Below are 21,308 nucleotides of genomic sequence, written 5' to 3'. Positions count from 1 at the left end.
GTGGTCTTCCTTTTCACTGAGCTTTAATGCTCAAATGCACACTGAGGTGTGCTTAATTATATGCCCATACCTGAATGATACTTTGAAAGCAGTGTACAGCACTGAACCCACCATATCTTTCATTAACAATTTAAGATTTAAATTTAAATCTATGCTCAGTTCCTAATTACATTATTTAATGAAACAGGTGTGGATGGCAAAAAATGGAAAGACGTGCAAGCCATACTTCTCAACCTTCTGTCGGATGTTTATTTCACATGAGTAAAATGTCAAGCAAATTTGTATTAATAAGTGATTAATTAGTTCTGACTTACTACTTCTATTAGTTCCTTGTGTGTGAGCTCTCTGACATGCCCGTTTGCATGCTGTAGGCAGTCAGTATTTGATGTTGCCAGCATGTGGCTGCTTACTCTTCTTTGAGGAAGGTATCGTGTTTATCAGCAGTGTTAACTGAGTTAGTGTGCAAGGTTTCCTGCAACTTTTTAGGTAGACAGTGTGATGTGTGGAAATACCGGCCATGTGTAGAGCCCAGTTATTTCCAGGGAAGAATGTTTCACAATGGTAAAGATGAAAGGAGCGTGCTGATTGATTTCCAGTAAACATACACTCAGAGCAGTGACTTGTGAGTATGGTTAGAATAAAGCTTCCCAGTAGCCGCAACCAGAGCTGCTGCAAATCCAAGTTTTTCATGGTGGTTCCCCACAAATGCAAAATCTTAAGAAATTGCAGGGATGCTGGATGCAGAAACACTCAGCATTGAACTGTCTTTGCTCTGACTGAAATCAGTTGGTCCGATGATGTGTTAAAAATCTGGAAAGTCTTATGCTAGGCTGAGAGGAAAGTACCTAGAGTCCCAAAAGAGATGGTGATCATTTTAGATGAAGAATTGCCATCAACTGATGTATTTTCTTCCAACTGCCCCTCCCACACTTAAGCACTGATCTTGTAATTCCGTCAAATTCAAAAATGTGTTCCTCATGGAGTCTTGTTGGATCTGAAAGGTGTAGGCTTTATTTAAAAAAAAAAAAAATTAGAAGGCAGGGAGGTGGCTTGACATGGTTCAGCCAGAAACATTTTGACCAGACTGCATGAAGAGAGCAATTATACTTATAAGGAGCTCAGACTGAAAAGCAGAGACGAGAGCAAGCTCTTGAAAATAACAGTCATCCTGAATGCAAAATTCCTGATCTGATGGCAGTGGAGGAGCCAGGGCAAAAATGCATGCAAAGGAGGATTGCACATTTAAGGAAGTGTTCTTTTGGCTATGTCAGAAAGTTAATAATAAATGGTGGCCTGTGCCTGTGTTGCCATCACTGCTGTACAGCACTGGCTTATCCAAGCTTGCTGTAAGCCTGTGGGAGTTGTTTAGTGTTCAACACGGGATAGAAGACCTGCCCCAAATGCTGGATCAGTGTGCGAAGGGATGCCTGCAAAGCACTTAGGGAAAGTAAGTGTCTACTGGGAGGCTTTTCAGAAGCAAATATACATTTAAAATATAAGATGCTTCTTCTGTAAAAGACAAAGTCAAATAGATTTTTCTGTTCTTTGCAAAAGAAAAGTACAGTGCGGAAAAGTATAAGTTTATATTTAAGAAAAGTGACACGCCCATGTTTAGAGAAAACAAGCTGTAGTATGTCTTGGTCACTTATATGGAAGGCGGCAAGCAAGCAAGCCAGATGAAACTAGATATTTTAGCTAGTAGGCAATGTTCCTTTACTTGCTGTAGGGCTTCCAAACCCACATTATGACAATAATTTTAAACTTTCTGCAAACTCAAAACCACTAAACTAGAATTTAGTTTCTTATATGGTTTACATACAGTACAAATGTTTTAGTAATGTTATTTAACATGTTATTGTCCAATTTAAAATCTTAGCCACCTCTTTAAGTAGCTTTCTTTCTTGAATGTCCAAGGTGGCCCTTTGCACTACATGGTGCCCGATTTTGGCTATAAGCTTCCCTTAAAAGGAATATGCAGAATTGTGTATGTTACCCTTTGGTGTGGCTGATTTTTGTCCTTTAGGTAAAAAAAAAATAGGATGCAACAGTGGGATCTAATTACTAACCTTCTGTATCTCTTAGGAAATTTTACAAATAAGGATTTTTTTTAATCATATAGTTATGTTTTGAAAAATTTCTGGGTTTTCTATGTGTGACTATTGTAGCTCAGCAAAGGCCTAGCATGTAGGGTGCTTCCATCTGGTCTGTTGTCTTTTCCCTTGGAAGAGCTAGGAATTGATGTGAGAGCACCAAAAACTACCCAGGCAGCTAAATAACTTGTCAGGCTGAAAGCTGAGGCTGCTGCTGAGTCTGCAAGCCAATGGGTTTGAGCTCGAGGCATGTTGTCCTCTGAATGTGTGGTAGCAAAGGATTGTTCAACAGCACCATTTGAAAACTAGGGCCTGGGGCTGGACCCTCGTGTTCACAAAAAGAAACAGAATTCCTGTTCGGTGAGCATCATGCCAAGCTGATATTAGAATTACTTACAAACGAACTAATGCTATTAAGAAATGTGTGGGCAGAAAGGAAAACACTCAATTTTAGGGTTTGAGATGTGGTACAAGTAATGTTCCATTACTTAGATCTTTCATCTGCCTATTTTTATATTTGAGTTTCCCGTGATTTGTAGATAAGAACTAAGATGTAAGATTCTTAACTTTCTCATTAATTTTTCTCATTTTCTAGAATTGAAAGAGTGATAGACAACAATACTACAGTGAAAATGGTTCCCATCAAGATAGTTCATTCGGAGAGCAGTGCAGAAAAGGAGAGTCGGCAAAGTCTTGTGAGTACAATGGAGCCACCTGCTTTACCCAGCGGTTTGGAAAAGGACCAAATTAAAACACTCAGCACTTCTGAGCAATCCTATTCGCGATTCTGTGCTTACACCAGGCAAGGTGTAGAGCCAGAGCCAGAAACCAAAACCAAATCAACTGACCCTCAACCAGCTGAAGAACCTGGGAACAACTTGAAGGACAGCAGTGCTGCTGTGCCGCCTGTCAGCTATGTAAAGGCCAAAGAGAAGACCTTGGAAGACTGGAAATCAGAGGAACTAGCCAGAGAGATTGTGGGAAGAGATAAATCTCTAGCAGACATCCTGGATCCTAATGTGAAAATAAAAACAGCAATGGATCTGATGGTTGGAATATTCCCTAAAGATGAACACCTCCTAGAAGAAGCTCAGCAGCGCAGGAAGCTCCTTCCAAAAGTTCCTTCTCCAAAAATTTCAGAAGAGAAGTGAGTATCACTTTCTGTAGGCCAGTAGTTCCTTGCAAGCTGCTGTCCAAGGTGCATGAATATTCCTGGAGGGATGAAGATCTTCCTGTTTAATCTTGCAACTTTTATAAGAGTTTTCCATTAGAATAGCAATCAGGAATAAATATAATTAATTACAGAAAAAGAAGTGTTGTACAGTATTAAAAGTTAGCTGACACTTGGCTGAAAACTATTCATGTGACGATTTAAGGAATAAGTTTTTTCTTCCCTGTCATAGAAGTTAGATATTTTACCAAGATTATCCAGTTTGGTAACTTGATAGAAAAGGATCAATATTTTAGTAATTATGTGATGAAAATTTACAAAGGGAACTTAAAGTAAAGATGTAAAATTCCACAGAAGGATGTTTATGTTGTATAGGTCTTCTGTTTTCCTGAACCAAGTTATCAAATTAAGTTGTAGCTTTGTTCAAAAGTTCATGTGTAGTTCCACAACCAAAAAGGTTCAACTATAGTATCTATCCTACATCTGGCAGCCTGAAAGGATACCTGTCTGATGCTGAAGTCTTTGCACTATTTATTAAAATAGAACATATCATGACACCAAGTTGGCAGGAAGTGTTGATCTGCCTGAGGGTAGCAAGGCCCTACAGAGCGATCTGGACAGGCTGGATCACTGGGCTGAGGCCAGTGGGATGAAGTTCAAGAAGACCAAGTGCCAGGTCCTGCACTTTGGCCACAACAACCCCACACAATGCTACAGGCGTGGGGCAGAGTGACTGGAAGACTGTGTAGAGGAAATGGACCTGGGGATATTGGTTGATGCTCAGCTGAACAAGAGCCAGCAGTGTGCCCAAATGGCCAAGAAGGCCAATGGCATCCTGGCTTGTATCAGAAATAGCGTAGCCAGCAGGAGCAGGGAAGTGATCATCTCTCTGTACTCAGCCCTGGTGAGGCTGCACCTTGAGTACTGTGTTCAGTTTTGTGCCCCTCACTGCAAGAAAGACATTGAGGCCCTGGAGCGTGTTCAGAGGAGGGCAACGAAGCTGGTGAGGGGTCTGGAGCACAAATCATGGAGTGGCTGAGGGAACTGGGATTGTTTAGTCTGGGGAAGAGGAGGCTTAGGGCAGATCTTATTGCTTACTAAAAGAACCCAAGGGGGGGCTGTGGTGAGGTAGTGATCAGCCTCTTCTCCCATGTAACTAGCAATAGGGCTAGAGGGAATGGCCTCAAGTTGCACCAGGGGAGATTCAGGTTGGACATTAGTAAAGACTTCCTCTCCAAAGGAGTGGTCAGGCGCCGGAACAGGCTGCCCAGGGAGGTGGTGGAGTCACCGTCCCTGGAAATATTCAAGAAATGTTTAGATGTAGCGCTGAGGTACATGGTTTAGTGGGAACTGTTGGTGATAGGTGGACAGTTGGACTGGATGACCTTAGAGGTCTTTTCTAACTTTGGTGATTCCATGATTCCGTGAATTCCATTTGAAATGTCTTAGTTCCATTTCCCTCACTGTAATGGTGAAAGCTCTTCTTCGCCACTTCAGTTTTCTTTTTTAGTGGATACGTGTCGAATTCACGCAAAAGTTATTCACAGACAGTATCTATTTATCCTATTTCCGTATATAATTGCTTTCTGTTTGAACCCTCTGCTTGTTGGTGAAATGATGGCTTGAGAATATTGTCCTTTTCAGTGATTAGGATGTCAAGACACTTAATAAGAGTTTTGTCTTTTTACCAGGAAAGAAGAGCAGAACGCGCCATCTGCCATCTCCCTGACAACCAGTTCTACTTACTACAGCACATCTGCACCGAAGGCTGAACTGCTGATTAAAATGAAGGATATGCAAGAGCAGCAGCAACAGCAGCAGAGTGAAGATGATTCTGAAGATGAGCTGGATCATGATTTGTCAGAAAAGAAGGTAAAAGACATTTCTAAATGGTTAATGTGATACTGTTAAAGTCACATGCATTTCGTTAAGCAGGAATTTGATAGATTAAGTACTCTAAATAAAAGGTCTTCCAGTTGTATAGGGCAACTTGAAAACTCAGTCTGTTTTTAGGGGGAACTGGAAAGGCAGGGGAGGTGGACAAGGTGGAGAGTAAGTGTCCAACTGTGAATTTAGGAATTTTATGTTAGGTGCTTTCTGCAGCTTGATACACGTTTTTGAAGGGCCCAAGGGGAGAACTTTAGAGGGGTTTATTTTCAATTACTGTTTCTCATTTGAGATATTAGTCATTTCTCTCACTTGCTGTGCACAAAGAAAAAAATAATCCTTATGTATCCCACATAAGCATTATGTGGTGCTTTTAGCTGCTCTGCATTTTTGAAATTTAGGTCAGGGATTTCAGTGTGTCGTGAGAGGGAAAGTGTCTCCCTCCTTCTCCCCTCCCCTGCTCTTTTTTTCATTTTTTTATGAGGAGCAATCCACTTTGCTCTCAGTTTCTCCTACTTCAGAAAACAGAAGCATTAGTGGTGGGAGGTAGCTAATCAGGTTTGTGGATGCCGTGGAAGTTACACATCACAAGGGAGGGAGTCTTCTCAGCTCTTGTTCATTCCCACCCTCACTCCCATCCTTGAGTGTTTCTGCTCTAAGGTCAGCATAGTATGCTAGGTCTGAAAATCACGATACACTGGCATTCAGTGGTTTCAGAAAGTGCTGCTCTGTGTTAAAATCATCACTCTCATCTCATTTGTGATTTGGCACAAAATATTTTAATGTAGTTCTCAGTACAGGTAAGCTGGAGGAAATGGTTTGTTTGTTCAATTGAAGTGATATATTTTAACTCTGCCTAAGCCAGTAATGCACTGGTGATCATTTTTTTCTTCATTAAAGTCAGCCCTCTGCTTAATAATCAACTTCCAATTTTGTGATCCAGGCCCAAAGAAGTATCTTTCAATTAAACATTAGGAATATGTTTAGTCACTAAGACTGAGACATTCCATAGGAGACTCCCACCTTTGCCTCAGTGGCATACAACTCCTGCGTTGAATTTGAGGAGTTGTGTTTTCTGCTGCAGTGTTTTCTGTGACCACTCTTGTCTTTCCCTCTCTCCCACTGCCCCCACCACATCACACAGCTCAGTACCGCATGTTGTGCTAGGGGCATGACATGGCTGCTGCTAGAGAGCTGACTTTGCCCTCTTGCCAGAGACCCTGTATCTGACAGCTGTACTACTTAGACAAATTAAGGATTTCACTGCATTTGGAATAATTCATTTTTATCTGCTGCTGCATGTGATGGTCATGTTTATCATTTTTGCTGCAATTAGTTTCCTTCTCATTAAACATGTAATGGGGGTGGGCTGAAGGTAAAATTATGCCTTTTATTGTGTGCCCAACAAACAAGACATTAAAAATTTGTAAGCAAAACCACGCTTTATTTGTGTCTGTAAACAAGAAAAGCGTTATTCCCCTTTATATTTTCCTCCCCCTACCCCTCAGTTTCAGTATACACCACTAGCCATATGAGAAAGGAAATACTTCATGAAGAGCTTTTAGCAGAGCTCTCCTATATTCTCAGTCTAAGCATACTGTCACACATTGCTATTTACATCTCTCCCTGCTCCTCTGCATGCAGTAGGATGCGAGCAGTTAGTTCAGTGGGCTTTCAGTTTGGATCTTGTCAGAAATCATACATAACTGGTGGTAAGTGGGTCAGGCCATCTTTATTATATAGCCAGGATATGCAACTTGGCCCAACTTAGCAACAGCCTAACAAAGGGTCATTAAGGACCCAAACACTTCAGTAGCACACTTTATGTTGACTTCAGTTATTTTAGAGGAGATGGAGAGCCAGAACCTGTTGCTTGATGCCTATAAATCAGTCTGTTCTGTTTCGAGATACCTCAATTTCAGTCCGCTGTGGAATGATTCTCTGCAAACCAGAAACATCTAGGTTATTTTCCTATTTATTTTTTTCTTTTATTAGCTGTAGTGATGGTATGACTTTGAAAAACATGGAGGAATTCCACATACAGGTGTTTCAAAATAAAAGAATATATATTTGGGATGATCCCTGTCATGAATGATGTTTGTGTCTCATGCTGAATTTAAAGTAGGTTTGCCACAATTATAAAATTTTGAACAGACATTGAAGACATTACAAGACAGTTTTAGTACTTACAAAAATCCACATGTGGCTGAGTAGGGTCCTCTCTGCCTTTAGGAAACCATCAGTAACTCCTGAAGAGTCTCAGCAATAATAGAAGAAAAGCTAGTTTCTTTTTTAGGCCTGAGATTTATGTGAAATGGAGCAATGAGCTAAAAGGAGAATAATTTACGTAAACGTGCTGAGCAGCACCTGAGTGAACCACCTGAGAAGCGCTCTGCTCTGCTACTTTCTGTGTTGCTAGTCAGATCAGCAGCAGTTACTGGGAGAAAGATCAGGTTTTGTTCTTTTCTTGTTCACAAGTGCAGAACTCACAGGTGTAAATTATTCATCTGCCAGTTTTCAAATGTAGACTGGAGATCTTTTGGCTCGTTGAGTATTGAGCGTCGTACAGGTTTTCTGCTGGTTAGCAAAAGCATGTAGTGAGCTCACAGTTGCAGCATGCAAAAGCTGCTTTATCCGAGTAGGCATATTTAACCCCTAAAAGAGGGTTAAATATTTATGGTCTTCTCACCTGCAAAAGGGTTCCTTAAGTGCCTACTTTCAGCTACTTACGGACAAGTAAGTAGAATGATACTGTAAAGATGTTTTTTTCTAACTATTATTTTTTAAGAAAGAAACCCGGTTGGATTCCTGTTCTAGACTGTCAGTCCAGACTGGTAAATATTGAGCACGTATACAATCTTTTTTCATTAGTGAAAGTCACGGAATCGCTGCAGAAATGAAAAATTTGAGATAGTAACATAGAACAGAACAGTATTCTGTTGTTCCGTATGGTAAAACAGCAGCAGTGCCTGTGCATGTCATCTGAGGGAAATAAGAGCCTGGCACTGTGACCTACATAATCTAAATCAAACTGTGCATTTGCCTTGAAAGAAGAGAGGGAAAAAATCAAATCCTGCAGATTAATCAGTCAGTAAAGCAGGCATCTGTAGAACTGCTTACTACCTTAATCTTTTGGACACCCAGACTAACAGATAACCCCAAACCAGATTAACCTGGCCGAGTATATTAAATCAAAAAGGAGAATACCAGTCCAGATAGTCCATGTGTTTGAATTTCTACCTTCAAAAAGGCTGTTAATTACTCGGAGTATAGTTGCCTTTGGTTAAGATGGCAGCCTTTTCTTTGTTCCCAGAATAAGTTGGCAATGACTGTTCCATGACATCTGAAAGCAATAGCTGCTACCAGTATATTTCTCTGTAATCACTAAGGCTTGCAATCAGATTTTTATTTAGAAAGAGTTCCTGAAGAATGTAATGAGTAATTTTTTTTTGCAAAAAAAAAGGAGTAATGACTTTTGTAAACTATAGTTTTCATTTATAAATGGCAACAATAGGTGTATGTTTAAAGAATGCTTTGGGGGAATTTTCATACCTGGAAGTAGCTGAATACCAAATATGCATATACATTTAATGGGGTATTTGTGGAAAGTGATTCATGTCTTGTTAGGGTAGATGACTAACTGCAAGGAGCTCCACTCTCACGCAGGAGTAAAGGCAAATGGGGATATCTGAGACAAGGCCCTCCCACCCAAATGCAGGAAGGTAGCATGGGTGGAGCACAGGTCATTAAGGGAGGATGTTTGGATTCTTGGTCTGGCTCTACTGGTGACCCACCTGGCATGATTTTTCCAAGCTAAGGCATGAACGTTCCAGGCAATGGGAGATTGTACTGGAGAAACTGACAAACTGCAAATTAAATAGAATATTTGGCTGGCATAGGACAATGCTAGTCAAAATGGCATTAGTTGGGTCCTCTGTGAGAGCCACTTTGCACGGGGCTGCTTTGTACACTCTAGAATTAGATTTTGTTTCCTGTTCTGTGCCATAGGGATTACAGTTTCCCTATAGAAATGCTGTATGGCAGTGATAACTCATTAAGACTTTCTGAGAGTGGAAGGACTGCTGTTTTGGAGGAGGATGTTAACATTCTACAGAAAGGAATAAAAAGCTTAGTAGTGCCCTAGTTTTAACTGTCATGTTGAAAATACAGGATTGTTTTTCTGGTGCTATTTACCTTCTTGAAATGGAGCCCTTCAGAATGGTACTCTGGGCACAGTATTTAGAAAGAGGATGCGCTGTACTTCATGCTGCTCCTTAGTAGGCTTTGAAGGCGTTCAAAGGAGCAGCAGTAATGCTTACTTAAAAAAAAACATCTTCCATCTTTTTTTTCCACAGAAGTGAATTGCTTTAACACAGGTCTCAAGCTGAGCGTTGCAGCCGTACATTCTGAACCTCTGAATCCAGTGATGCTATCGTTACCTTAGACATGAGTTTATGTATAATGCACTCATTGTCCAAGCCACATGGAGTTTCAGTGTATTAAAAAATATCACATAGCAGTGCTAGATTTCTGATGCGACTTTCAGAATTAGAAGCGGGGAAAAATTGAGTAGCGCTAATAATTTCTCCTCCCCATTATCTTCCACAGCAAGAACTCATTGACAGCATTAGTAGGAAGCTGCAAGTGCTGAGGGAAGCTCGGGAAACACTTCTGGAAGACATCCAAGCAAACAACATTCTGGGGGAGGAGGTGGAAGCCATTGTGAAAGAAGTCTGCAAACCAAATGAGTTTGACAAATTCAAGATGTTCATCGGAGACCTGGACAAAGTAGTCAACCTCCTGCTGTCACTTTCAGGTCGTCTGGCCCGGGTGGAAAATGCTCTTAATAACCTGGATGAAAACACTTCTCCTGAAGAGCGGGTAAGAAAGTACAGTAGTAATGTAGCCACATTTAATGAATCTGAAAGGGTTTTTCCTTGTATTCATCTAAAATATAAAGGGATAATGAATGGATACATCTCATAGAGGCGTTTTCCGTAGATTCCTTAAAACTTATCTCTTCATTTTGCCTTTGCATGGAATGCTAAAAGTACAAGTGGCTTGGCAGACAAAGTGGTGTTTTGGGTGGCAACATAACTGGAAAAGAAGCTCCTTACAAAAATATTAACAAAAGAAGAAAGCTACTGATGAGAGCATAACTAATGAAATAAAAATACTGTTGTCTCTGACAGTCCAAAAGATGGGAAAAGGAGTAAGTGTGACTTTCTGTCGAAATTCAGAAAGCTTACAGATTTCTTTATACTCAGCAAGGACTGTGATTTTAAAAAAAAATTGTGAGATTGTAACAAAGAAGTTTCTTGTGTGCTCCAGCTTCCTCTACAACGCCTAGCAAGAAAGGACAAGTTTTAAAAATAAAAAAGGGAGATAGGGAAGCACTGCAAAAAGAATTTTTCAGTACCAAACATCTTTTACGCAACCAAAATAGCCTGGTAATCAAGGAGTCCCTGCAGATGTGAAAATTTCAGAAGCACTCACGGTCTTCTTACCTGTTGGACCCTACCTATGGACACGGTGGACCACTTCATTTAGTTTCAGATCCCAGCAGTCCTTAGCTGGGAAGCAGATATCTAGGGATATGGATATGCACTGAGGGAGAGACTTAGATGTGGAGAAATTACAGGTCAAAATAACTATAGGAGGGATTATGTGTCAAGTGAGTTTAGCCTCTACAGTTAAATGAATGTAAAGTGGGATTTGTAGCTTGTAGCTGAGAGCTGAAGTGCCAGCAGCATTGTATCAAATTTTTTGCCCGTGTGCTGTGGATTTATGTTGTTTCCTCAGCATACTCCATTGTCTCATCAAAGTGCTGCAACTAGTTTGAAGCTGTGTTTTTGCTGTTTGGCTCTGTCTGCTGCCAAGCACACTTGTTTAATGGCTGTCCAGACCCCTTTCCGATAGACGCAAAGGGAAGGTATTTGGCAGCTTATCAGAGGGCAGATCAAAGCTTCTGAAACTTAGAGAAATTTAATCCTCTTTTAGACAGATTTTTTTCTAAGTGTGGTCGCAGTTGCCTAATGGGTTCAAAGATGGGAGCGTAAGCTGGGGAAAGAGTTACCAGATAACATAAGCACATAGGAGACGCAACTTGAGAGCTGATAAAAATAACTTATTTAACTAGATATGGAAAAAGAAGAAGGTAAGTAGGTGGTGTAGTAAAGGTGGTCGGAAATTGTCTGTGTTTTCTGCTGTCAGGTGTAGACTGACAAAAATCTAAACCCCTAATGTATTCCAGTTCCTATTTGCCTTCTCATGCACTGACACCATGCTTCTCGTGCTTCTCAAATGGATTATGTCCCCACTTACTTGTGACTATAAATATAATTTGTGCAGAGGTACGTATGTATGTATATCTTTGAATTTAGGCTGGCATATGTGGCTTCTTTTGATTATCATTTGTTATTTTGTAGATCACATGATTGTATTTGGTGTATTACTAATGTATCGTGAATAAAATAGAGGGGAGATTACTTCCATGCTGAGATCATGTCCCTAGTGATCACTGGTTTTTTGGGCTTTGTTTTTTGTAAGCTGGTGTAAGTTATTAAACATTTCTCTGGTAGTGTTGCACATTCTAGGAACCAGCAAACAGCTCAGTGGACTTGTAAATAAACAGTGCCAGCAAGCAAATGATCACTGTTGAATTAATATTCTGTCTGTTAGGTGGTCTGTCATAGGTCTCGTGCTATGAGAAACAATATCAGGTGTTTCAACTTTAGCTGCTGGAAGTGATTTAATCTGAAATAGCTACCAGCTCCCTTCATTCCAGACAACTAGACCAATGTCTTCCCATTATTTTCCTTATCAGTCAAACTCCAAATGTAGCGAGAACCCTAAAGCACTGAATGAGCAGTTCATAGATTTGATCAGGTGTGTCGGCTCCCAAGACCTGCTACTGCTAGACTAAGGACAAGTGACAAGGATAGCAGTTTAGGAACTGGATGCTGGGAAGTCACATAGGTGGAGGAAGTCCCTTTTCATTATGGCTGTGATTCAAAACAGCAATTACTGAGAATGGCTCTCAATGGGAAGAACCAAAAATAGTTCCATCAGAGCAGCTTCAGATAATGGATGGAGCCTCAAATCAATGCTAACTGGAAAAAAAAAAGCTTTCTGCACTCTGCTTTGCTCTAATCAGTTGAAGTCCCTCAGATGATACCAGCCTCTAACCCATCTGACAGTGTGGTGTGTACAAGCAGTTATGCCTCTAGGTCTGATGAACCATTTACTTTTTTACCATTTACATTACTCAAAGAGTAATGCTTGTACATATATTAAAAGAACCCCTTCTCCCTCCTGTAAATTGGAGCGAGACACAGGCATGGTAAGAAGAAATGGTACAACTTAAATCTCAGGAATTTTTAAAAGAACTGAACTTCCCACCACAGTACTAGGTACATTACTATGCAGCTGAGCTATCAGCTGGTTAATATATGACCTCTTGTGTTCATCAAATTCTGATTCTCATGCTGCTTCTCCATGTGTACGCAAACAGCAGAAGTATTCTGGTCTTGGCTGCTAGTGAATTTTGGAGAAGAGTCTTTCCATCTCTTTGCAGCAGATAGCTCTGCTTGCAAATTGCTTGAAATGTTTGTTTTTTTTCCTTCCTTGGCATATGCTCAAAGGAAGACTGAATTGTCTGATAATGTATAATTTCTGTCCGTTGTTTTCAATGGCTATCTTGAACCTTGAGCTAATCTTGTTTGCATATTTTCAGTACACTAACAGCAGAAGTCTTAAGAGTTTTACCTTCTAAGCATTGAGTGGTCTATACAAGAGGAGACATCACAGGATATGTGTACAGCTGACATATATCTGTTACAGCTCGCTGGTGTGCATCCCTTTTTGTCTCATACTTCTATCTTGAAAAGACCATTTCTGTAGTCTACAGAAACAATTTTCTGTAAATCCTTTAGGCTATGTCCTTTAGCATATGAAGTCCAAATGAAAGAAAAAAAAGGACAAATTTACTTGAACAGCTTCACAAAAGCAGATTGTGGTTTATTGGAAAACATCGATTCTCAAAGAAAACTTTGAAGCAAAGCTAAAAATTACAGCATTGTACTTCTTAGTGGCACTTTCTGACTAGGTTCAGAAGTCTATACTGAAATTCCTGACATCAGAGTAGTCCAGCCATACTCATCAGTGCTGGAAAAAGGCAATCGTTTCTAGGCAGACATCTGAAAGAGGTTAGATTAACAGTACTCCTATTTCACTCCATGTACTGCTGAAGGAGTAGCAGAGCTGAACGATTCAGGCATGGCTGCCTACTAGAAGACAGGAAGAGACCGGTCAGATGAACCTCACTTTTCTTGTGATATGTGTATGTGGTTCTCTATTCAACATCTCTTTTTCTTGTGTTGTACCTTTTGTAGATTAGTTCTCAAACAGTAGGAACTTCTACCTGGCCAGAATAAACTTAATGGCAAAGCAGCCTTCCGTGGCACGGCAATGCCTCAGATATCCTCCTCTGTTGTAGCTGAGAGACACTGATTATTGTGAAGGCATGAAGCAGAAAGTGTACAGCCCTTTTGGGAAGATGATGCTTTTTAACAACAACAATGAAACTTTATTTGATTTTATCATCTTTCCCCAGCTCTCACTGTTGATCATTTCTCAAGACCACACGTTTTCGCATCTCACAGGAGAGTTGTGCAGACTGAAGCAGAAGTGCAAAATCATGAGTTGTGCGAGCATAAATTGCTCCATTAATTAGAATGCTTCTGTGTTCTCTAACCACAGTTATTACAGTGTGGAAGTTCAGTTCTGTCTGTTGAAGATGTAGATGAGTTAAGTCTCATTTTGGAGAGCTTGGACAACTGTTTCAAACTACTAAGTAGTAAAGTAGTCTTTGAAGTTCGTGCTGCTGAGGCCAATTGAAAGTCATGGTGCATCTTTCACTGACTTAAGTCTTATCCCTGTTTATTAATATATTTTATTATAATAATCTTTAAGGAGCAATCTTATTCCACTTCTCTATGCGTTTAAGAAAATCTTTGCCTTTGCAATTAAAACAGACGTACGACGTAAACACTGAAGCTGTTGTCTCAAGCTGGTGAACGCAGTGAATTTGTAACTGTTTTTCTTCTCTCCTAAGCGGACGTTGGTAGAGAAGCAGAAGCTGCTCACCCAGCAACATGAAGATGCAAAGGAACTGAAGGAGAACCTGGATCGCCGAGAGCGCATTGTCTTTGACATTTTGGCGAACTACTTGAGTGAGGAGAACTTAGCAGACTATGAGCACTTTGTAAAAATGAAGTCGGCCCTCATCATTGAGCAGCGAGAGCTTGAGGACAAGATCAAGCTGGGGGAAGAGCAGCTTAAATGTCTGACCGACAGCCTCCAACCTGAACGGCTCAAATGAAAGGACAGAGTTTGACCAAGGATGTGAAAAATCGGGAAGAAGAAAGGGATGGGGGGGCGTTTCCAAGTATACACACGAATATCTTGGCTTTTCTGAGTGTCCAGTAGAGAAACAAGTGCATAAGAGAAAAATAGCTTTCACAAGAGCAATAATCTTTCATTTTTGGGATGATGTATTTTACTTTTTAGAATACATTTTTATTACTGGACTCTGCAGCCACTTGTCATTGTTTAAGTTACAGAAGGCTCCACAGAGATGGATAGACTCTTAACCTTTCTGCTCAGTAAGCTGAAAGTCTGTAGCAGTTGTGCATGCAAGCATTTTTTAGAATAGAGTGTATACTTTCTTTATGTTCAGATTCTGTACAGGTTGCTGGGAAACCCAACAGCAATTTCTGAATGCACACAAGTACAGAAGCTCTCTATATAGTGGCTTTTTATTATTTTTTTTTAAAGACACATTAAACAGGGGAAATGTGCATCTTATAGCTAATATATTCAGATTACTGAAATGTAGTGTCACTCTGATCCTGTGGCATCAGACACTTTTTTGTAATATTGTATGTAGGATTGCACTTTCCCCTCACGAAAGTAACTCTGAAATCAGTCTCGGTTGAACACTTCTTAAACCAGCTTGCAAATCACCTAATAGCTACCTTGCTGAAGATTTTTATAAAAAAATAATTTCCAAGATGTAATTTTACACCATCTTACTGTAATGCACATTACCTTCTTTACTAAATTAGACTTGATTTAAGAAACAGGCTGGAAATGCTGTGCTGATTTTTTTCCAAAACATTTCTCATCTAAATTATTTAGAAAGCTCAGTTGTTCTTTCTTGTGCTTTTTATGCATGTTCTTCTCTTTCTTCTCTCCAAACCGCTACATTTTATGAAAATAAATGTAGACTAAAGATACTGCTTCTATTTTCTTCTGATTACTGAACATTGTGATGTTTTTTTTATAGACAGTTAAATTATTCTGAAGTTGACCTATGTGATGCTGTTCTTTCCTTCCTTCTACTTTCTCACACTACCAAATGCAATATAAACAATTTCTGCCATGTAAATACTGTGCATTACCTGGAGTAACTCTGCTTTGTAACTGTGAACATAAGTGGGTTCTGTTTGTTTGTTTTTTTCATTATACAGTGATAAATGAGAGGATGCAATTTCGCAGTATCGGATTACTGGTTATGTTCTAGTAATACTGCCATTGACTGTAAGGTATGATTTCCAGTAGCTCTAAGAAGGGCTGCTAACTCCTATTTAAGCGCAGCAGTAGGTTATGTTGACTTGCTGAGATACCTACAGAGACATTCTGTAGTGTCCGAATGTTGCGTTTTAAAGATGAAGTTCAGTGGGCACAGGAAAGTCTTGGATGACTTTTGTATATTCCTTTTTGTTGTAGTAAGGAAACCATTTATCTCTCCTTAAGTTAAACAGATTGCTCAGCAGGAACCCACTTTTGAGGCCAATGTGAATGCCAGTCCGTAGTGAAACACGTCGGAAATATGATTAGTTAGATGCTGAAAAGAGAGAGAAAAGCATTATTTTAACTACTGGTGCAATGGCAGCGTTCACAGAAGGTTCCTGTTCTCACCTGAATAATCTCACTCACAGAGGGAGAACCAGAGAGGTTCTGTCTGGGAGTTGGTGCAAAACTCTTCTGGAACCAATTCCTTTGCAGACAGGTGCAAACGTTAAAAGGAGCGTTACCCTGTTGTAGTGCACTGCGTTGTATACCTGGACCAAACCTGTAATGAAATCGTTTTGTCTGCGTTGAGGTCACATGGAGCTACCATGTTAAAGGACCTACAGCTGACCTTACTTTCTTCCTCCTAGTTCTGAAATTTACTCTTTGGCATCTCACAATTACTTGCTGCTATGTTACTTGGACAAGTGATCCCTTTTGTCCTTACTTATCCCTTAGCCATAACAATCCCAAAACTAAACAATTCCCAAATAAATTATGCTTGTCTTTAGCTTGGAGAAGTGTGCATTGTTTTATCTGTGGCATTTTAAAGATTTTACATATTGTGGTTACTCTGAAATGTGTATGTGAAATGTGAATAATAATATAATTGCAATGTGTTTGTATACAGTACTTTGATTTAGCTCTTTCTGATAAAGGTAGCAATATTGTGAATGCTATATATATTTTCCTTTTCACAGAACGATTGTGTAGACACCGTTTTCTCCTTTCCTTTTTTAAACCTGTTGAAAGTCTCTCACCCCAGGAGCCTGAAGATGGTTGCCTCCCAATGTTATATGTAAATCTGTAAATAACTATACTGTTGCTTTTTTGAAAAAATCTGGTGCTAACGTTTTGCCTTTGGCATCCTGGAGATGGCTGTTTCTTCACCTTACGTTGTTCTCAATTTTAGGATCTCTCTGTATAGTGAAAGATTTCCACTACGTTCCTCCAACTGTTTGGATCCTGCAGCCCAGAGTGAAAATGTACAGTTTTCCTGCTTAACACTTAACACTTACCTACTGAAAAATGGTATTGCTTGACTTTGAGAAAATAAACTGTATATTTCAATGTACGGACATACTCTGTGTGTGCAGTTGTAACTGTGAAAAACTGCTGTTTTGCTATGTGATGCTAACCTTTTTTCGGTGCATATCAGCAGTGCCTGTAGCTTTTAAAGGCCAGGCTGGTTGTCCGATGGCCTGAAGTGGTTTGCTTTCTCTTCACTGATCGTTTAACATGTAGATGAATGGGTCATTCTCAAGTCCCCAGTACAAGCACCAGAAATGCTAGCGCATGCCACTGGCTGTTCGGTATTTTAAGAGTGTGTGTGTGAGAGTGCAGAATGGAGGATGTGTCACAAAGTGGATAAAATAAATCACTCTTGCAGCTTACGGAGTATTCCTCAGGGAAGCTGTTCAGATTTTTCTGCTTAGGTGATTACAGTTTCAGTTTCGCCTTCATCCTGTGTTTTGAACAATACTTTGTGTGGAAGTATCTAGAGTTGGTTTTGCTTGAATTTTTTTGTAAGATGACTGGACTCTCCATCTCCAATGGGCTTCCATGGAAACTTTTAATTTCATCTTACTGGGAAAAAGTGATGAGTGTATGCAAATTTGTAGTACAGATGACCACAGATAACGTATTATGGCTTAATAAATCATCATGGACGTGAATTTTCTCTGAAGATCTTCATTGTAGGAACTATGTGGGAAAAGGAATTTAAGTAAGGAAAAGTACTTGAGTATTTGTAGGATTTTTCTACATCTCTGATGGTGCTTTTACACGTCATTCTTCTCTCCCTGTGCAAGTACACGCACCCCCCTCATTGTGCTAGGCTTCCAGGTCACTTGATCTAATACCGGATTACAGCTATAGGTGTCTCTAGCTTTGTGCACAGTTAAAGTTTGTGGGGAAAAAAATGGCTCCTTAAACTGAAATTAAGCTCTTTATTTTATGTTTTGGGGTATTTGAGACCCTCAGATTTCAAAGGAGTCACCTTTTCGCTGTGGTCTTTACCTAATGAAGCTCTGTTGATCAATTTTGGAGTATTTGTCTCCGTTTCTACGGATTAAGTAATCTGTTGGCAGTCCAATAGCTAGCAAGGCCTTGTACAGTAAAATATTAAATATTTAATGGTGTCTAGTCATTTGTTGCAGCTCATATATTTGTTCTGATTAAGGCTTTCTTTTTTTTTTTTTGTGGGGTTTTAGGGTATAAATTGTTTTTCCTCTTACTTGGACAGAACCTACCCCACACAGTAGATGTTATTAAAAAATAATAATTACAGCTTAAAAGGACTAGACTACATGTTATCAATTAATGTCAGCAGCAGTAAATTGGTCATCGCATTCGCTTACAGCAGTTCAGTCTATAACTGAACTAACTATAATTATCCAGAAATAGTAAGTTGTGTTACCCTTGTGGTTTAGAGTATCACCTCTGAAATCCTGGCTTTCATTCTCCCTATCTCCTGTTTTGATTTTTTTTTCTGTGAATAATGCTATTCTGTTTAAAGTAGGTTAATTTAATGTATCTCAGGAGAAAATTTGAATAGAAATAAATTCAGTGTAGTTCAAATAGCATAAGGTAGTTTCTCTCCCAGGCTGCCGTAGCACCTACAAGCAGAGCAGGCATAGTCTTTTCAAGATGGGCTATGTTCAGGACCTTGTTCTCTGTTGTAACCTTGTGGGACACATACTTTACACATCTTAAGCTGAGACTTGAGCCTTTCCTGAGAACATTTCCAGTAAAGTGCATTTTATTTTCTCCTATTTTAAAAACGCTCACAACCATTTTGTTTTTAGGTACGTTGATGCCACTGTCTTGGAGGCGGTCTCCAAAATCTGGAGATGGCCTCGAGACTGGGCTGTGCCTTTCACTCCTGCCAGACACACCAGTTTTAGAGGTAACTACTGCTATGAATCTAATTATAATGTTCTCTTAATCTTTTCTGGTTACAATAAGCTGCTAGCTGATGAGGTTAAAAGCAAACTTAGCCACTAATTATTGTTAGGCATTGTCTGCTGCTGCTTCTGGCAAAGCTTTCTCATGCTGGTTGCTGCTAGCTGTTGGAGTTCTGGAAATACCTGGACTACTAATGCAGTGCTTTCTGGCATTCTCTTCTGGGATGAAGCCAGATTAAGAATTCTGTGCACTTCCTGCTCATGAGGTGTGGGACCATAGCCTAAAATACCCCAGCACCATTGAAGAATAATCAGATTCCTACCACAAATCCACCTCTGTTGAAACATTTTTATTTGCTATTCATAACTGCCTGTCTTGACAAAGGAGAGTGTTTAAATAAAGCAAAGAGTTCTGTGGTAGTAGCACCAAAGATTTACAAGGTGTTGGAAGATACAGAAGAATAATTATTTTTAGTAAAAGAAATTCCTAGCAAAATGGTATCTTAAGTGGAACCTCCATGCTGCGTGTCACAGGTGAGAATACTCAAGAACTTTAGATCTCTGCTAATTTATTTCCATGGAGTTAGTGAAACTGGCTTTTCTTAAGTATATACTAAGTTGCAACTGTGTTAACTGGGCCTTACTCCAAGCAACCTCTGTAGTATGGCCCCAAAAGCTGACTGATGAATTAAGCTTGTGTCTTTTTTAAATGGGAATCACAGAATCGTAGAATCATAGAATTAGCTAGGTTGGAAAAGACCTACAAGATCACCTAGTCCAACCATCTACCTACCACCAATAACCCCACTAAACCATGTCTCTCAGTGCTATATCTAAACGTTTCTTGAACACCTCCAGGGACGGTGAATCAATCACCTCCCTGGGCAGACCATTCCAGCACCTGACCACTCTTTCAGAAAAGTAGTGTTTCCTAATGTCCAGCCTAAATCTCCCCTGCCACAACTTGAAGCCATTCCCCCTCGTCCTGTCACTAGTTACAAGAGAGAAGAGGCCGACCCCCAGCTCACTACAACCTCCCTTCAAGTAATTACAGAGAACGATAAGGTCCCCCTGAGCCTCCCCTTCTCCAGACTGAACAATCCCAGCTCCCTCAGCCGCTCCTTGTAAGGCCTGTGCTCCAGACCCCTCACCAGCTTTGTTGCCCTCCTCTGAACACGCTCCAGGGCCTCAATGTCTTTTTTGCAGTGAGGGGCCCAAAACTGGACACAGTACTCAAGGTGGGGCCTCACCAGGGCTGAGTACAGAGGGAGAATGACTTCCCTACTCCTACTGGCAACACTATTTCTGATGCAAGCCAGGATGCCATTGGCCTTCTTGGCCACCTGGGCACACTGCTGCCTCATGCTCAGCCGAGCATCGACCAATACCCCCAGGTCTGTTTCCTCCACACAACCATCCAGCCACTCTGCCCCAAGCCTGTAGCATTGCCTGGGGTTGTTGTGGCTGAAGCGCAGGACCCAGCACTTGGTCTTGTTGAACCTCATCCCATTGGCTTCAGCCCAATGATCCATCCTGTCCAGATCTCTCTGTAGGGCCTCTCTACCCCCAGGCAGATCGACACTTCCTGCCACCTTGGTGTCGTCTGCAAACTTACTGAGGGTGCTCTCGATGCCCTCATCCAGGTCATTAATAAAGATGTTGAAGAGGACAGGCCCCAGCACCGACCCCTGGGGAACACCACTTGTGACCGGTCGCCAGCTGGATTTAACTCCATTCACCACCACTCTCTGGGCCCAGCCAGCTCCTTACCCAGCAAAGAGTGCACCTGTCCAAGCCATGGGCTGCCAGTTTCTCCAGGAGGGAATACAATGAGCAAATGTCCAATAAATAATAAGCAATGGCAGATAAGATTATTTATCTCAGTATCCAAATATAAAAGCATGATTTGTGTGAACAACATTTGTAGCCACTCCCAAGGATTGCAACTGCAGCAGCTTTCACACTCAGTTGTAGTTCCTCCGGAGATAAAAAGGGAAATTGAACTGTGGTGATCAAGGTGACCAAAGCTGATCTGAAAGGGGTGGAGCAGGTGGAATGCTTTTTATTAATAACAGGATGATATGGATCTGAAGGAAGTGAAAACCAAGAAAACATGGAAGAGTAGGTATTCCAAAGGGAGAGAAACTAAACAAGCATGAAAGTGTGTCAGGCTGTGAATTTCCTGCTTGCCTCTTTCTCCACATGAGACAGAAGAGCCTTACTGTTTCTGTTTGGTACAGCAGGCATTTCTCATTACTGTTGTGGAAAAAATCCTCAGATCATCACTGAAATTTAAATGGATGGAGAAGAACTCAGAAGAATTCTGCATTGCCTCAGGCGTGTCTGGAGGACACCATTGCGCTGTTGTTCACGAACACCCTTTCTTGACTCTGGAAGCAC

At 40.5% G+C, this 21,308-nt stretch overlaps 1 protein-coding gene across 4 annotated transcripts in view; it reads left to right on the top strand.

The window, feature by feature from the left end:
• Positions 1-17,081, top strand: part of SHROOM2 (shroom family member 2) — a 125,116-nt gene extending 108,035 nt beyond the window's left edge. For all 4 annotated transcript variants that reach the window (XM_021410810.1, XM_021410800.1, XM_021410816.1 and 1 more), the window contains 4 exons: positions 2,686-3,237; positions 4,953-5,133; positions 9,757-10,029; positions 14,264-17,081. In XM_021410810.1, coding sequence (XP_021266485.1) covers positions 2,686-3,237; positions 4,953-5,133; positions 9,757-10,029; positions 14,264-14,530 — 1,273 coding nt within the window. In that variant the 3' untranslated portion in view covers positions 14,531-17,081. The remainder of the gene's footprint in view (positions 1-2,685; positions 3,238-4,952; positions 5,134-9,756; positions 10,030-14,263) is intronic.

The sequence above is a fragment of the Numida meleagris genome, chromosome 1, assembly GCF_002078875.1.
Source record: "Numida meleagris isolate 19003 breed g44 Domestic line chromosome 1, NumMel1.0, whole genome shotgun sequence".
Taxonomy (NCBI): Eukaryota; Metazoa; Chordata; class Aves; order Galliformes; family Numididae; genus Numida; species Numida meleagris.
Note: the sequence above shows the minus strand (reverse complement) of the source record. Positions and strands in the feature narration are given on the sequence as shown.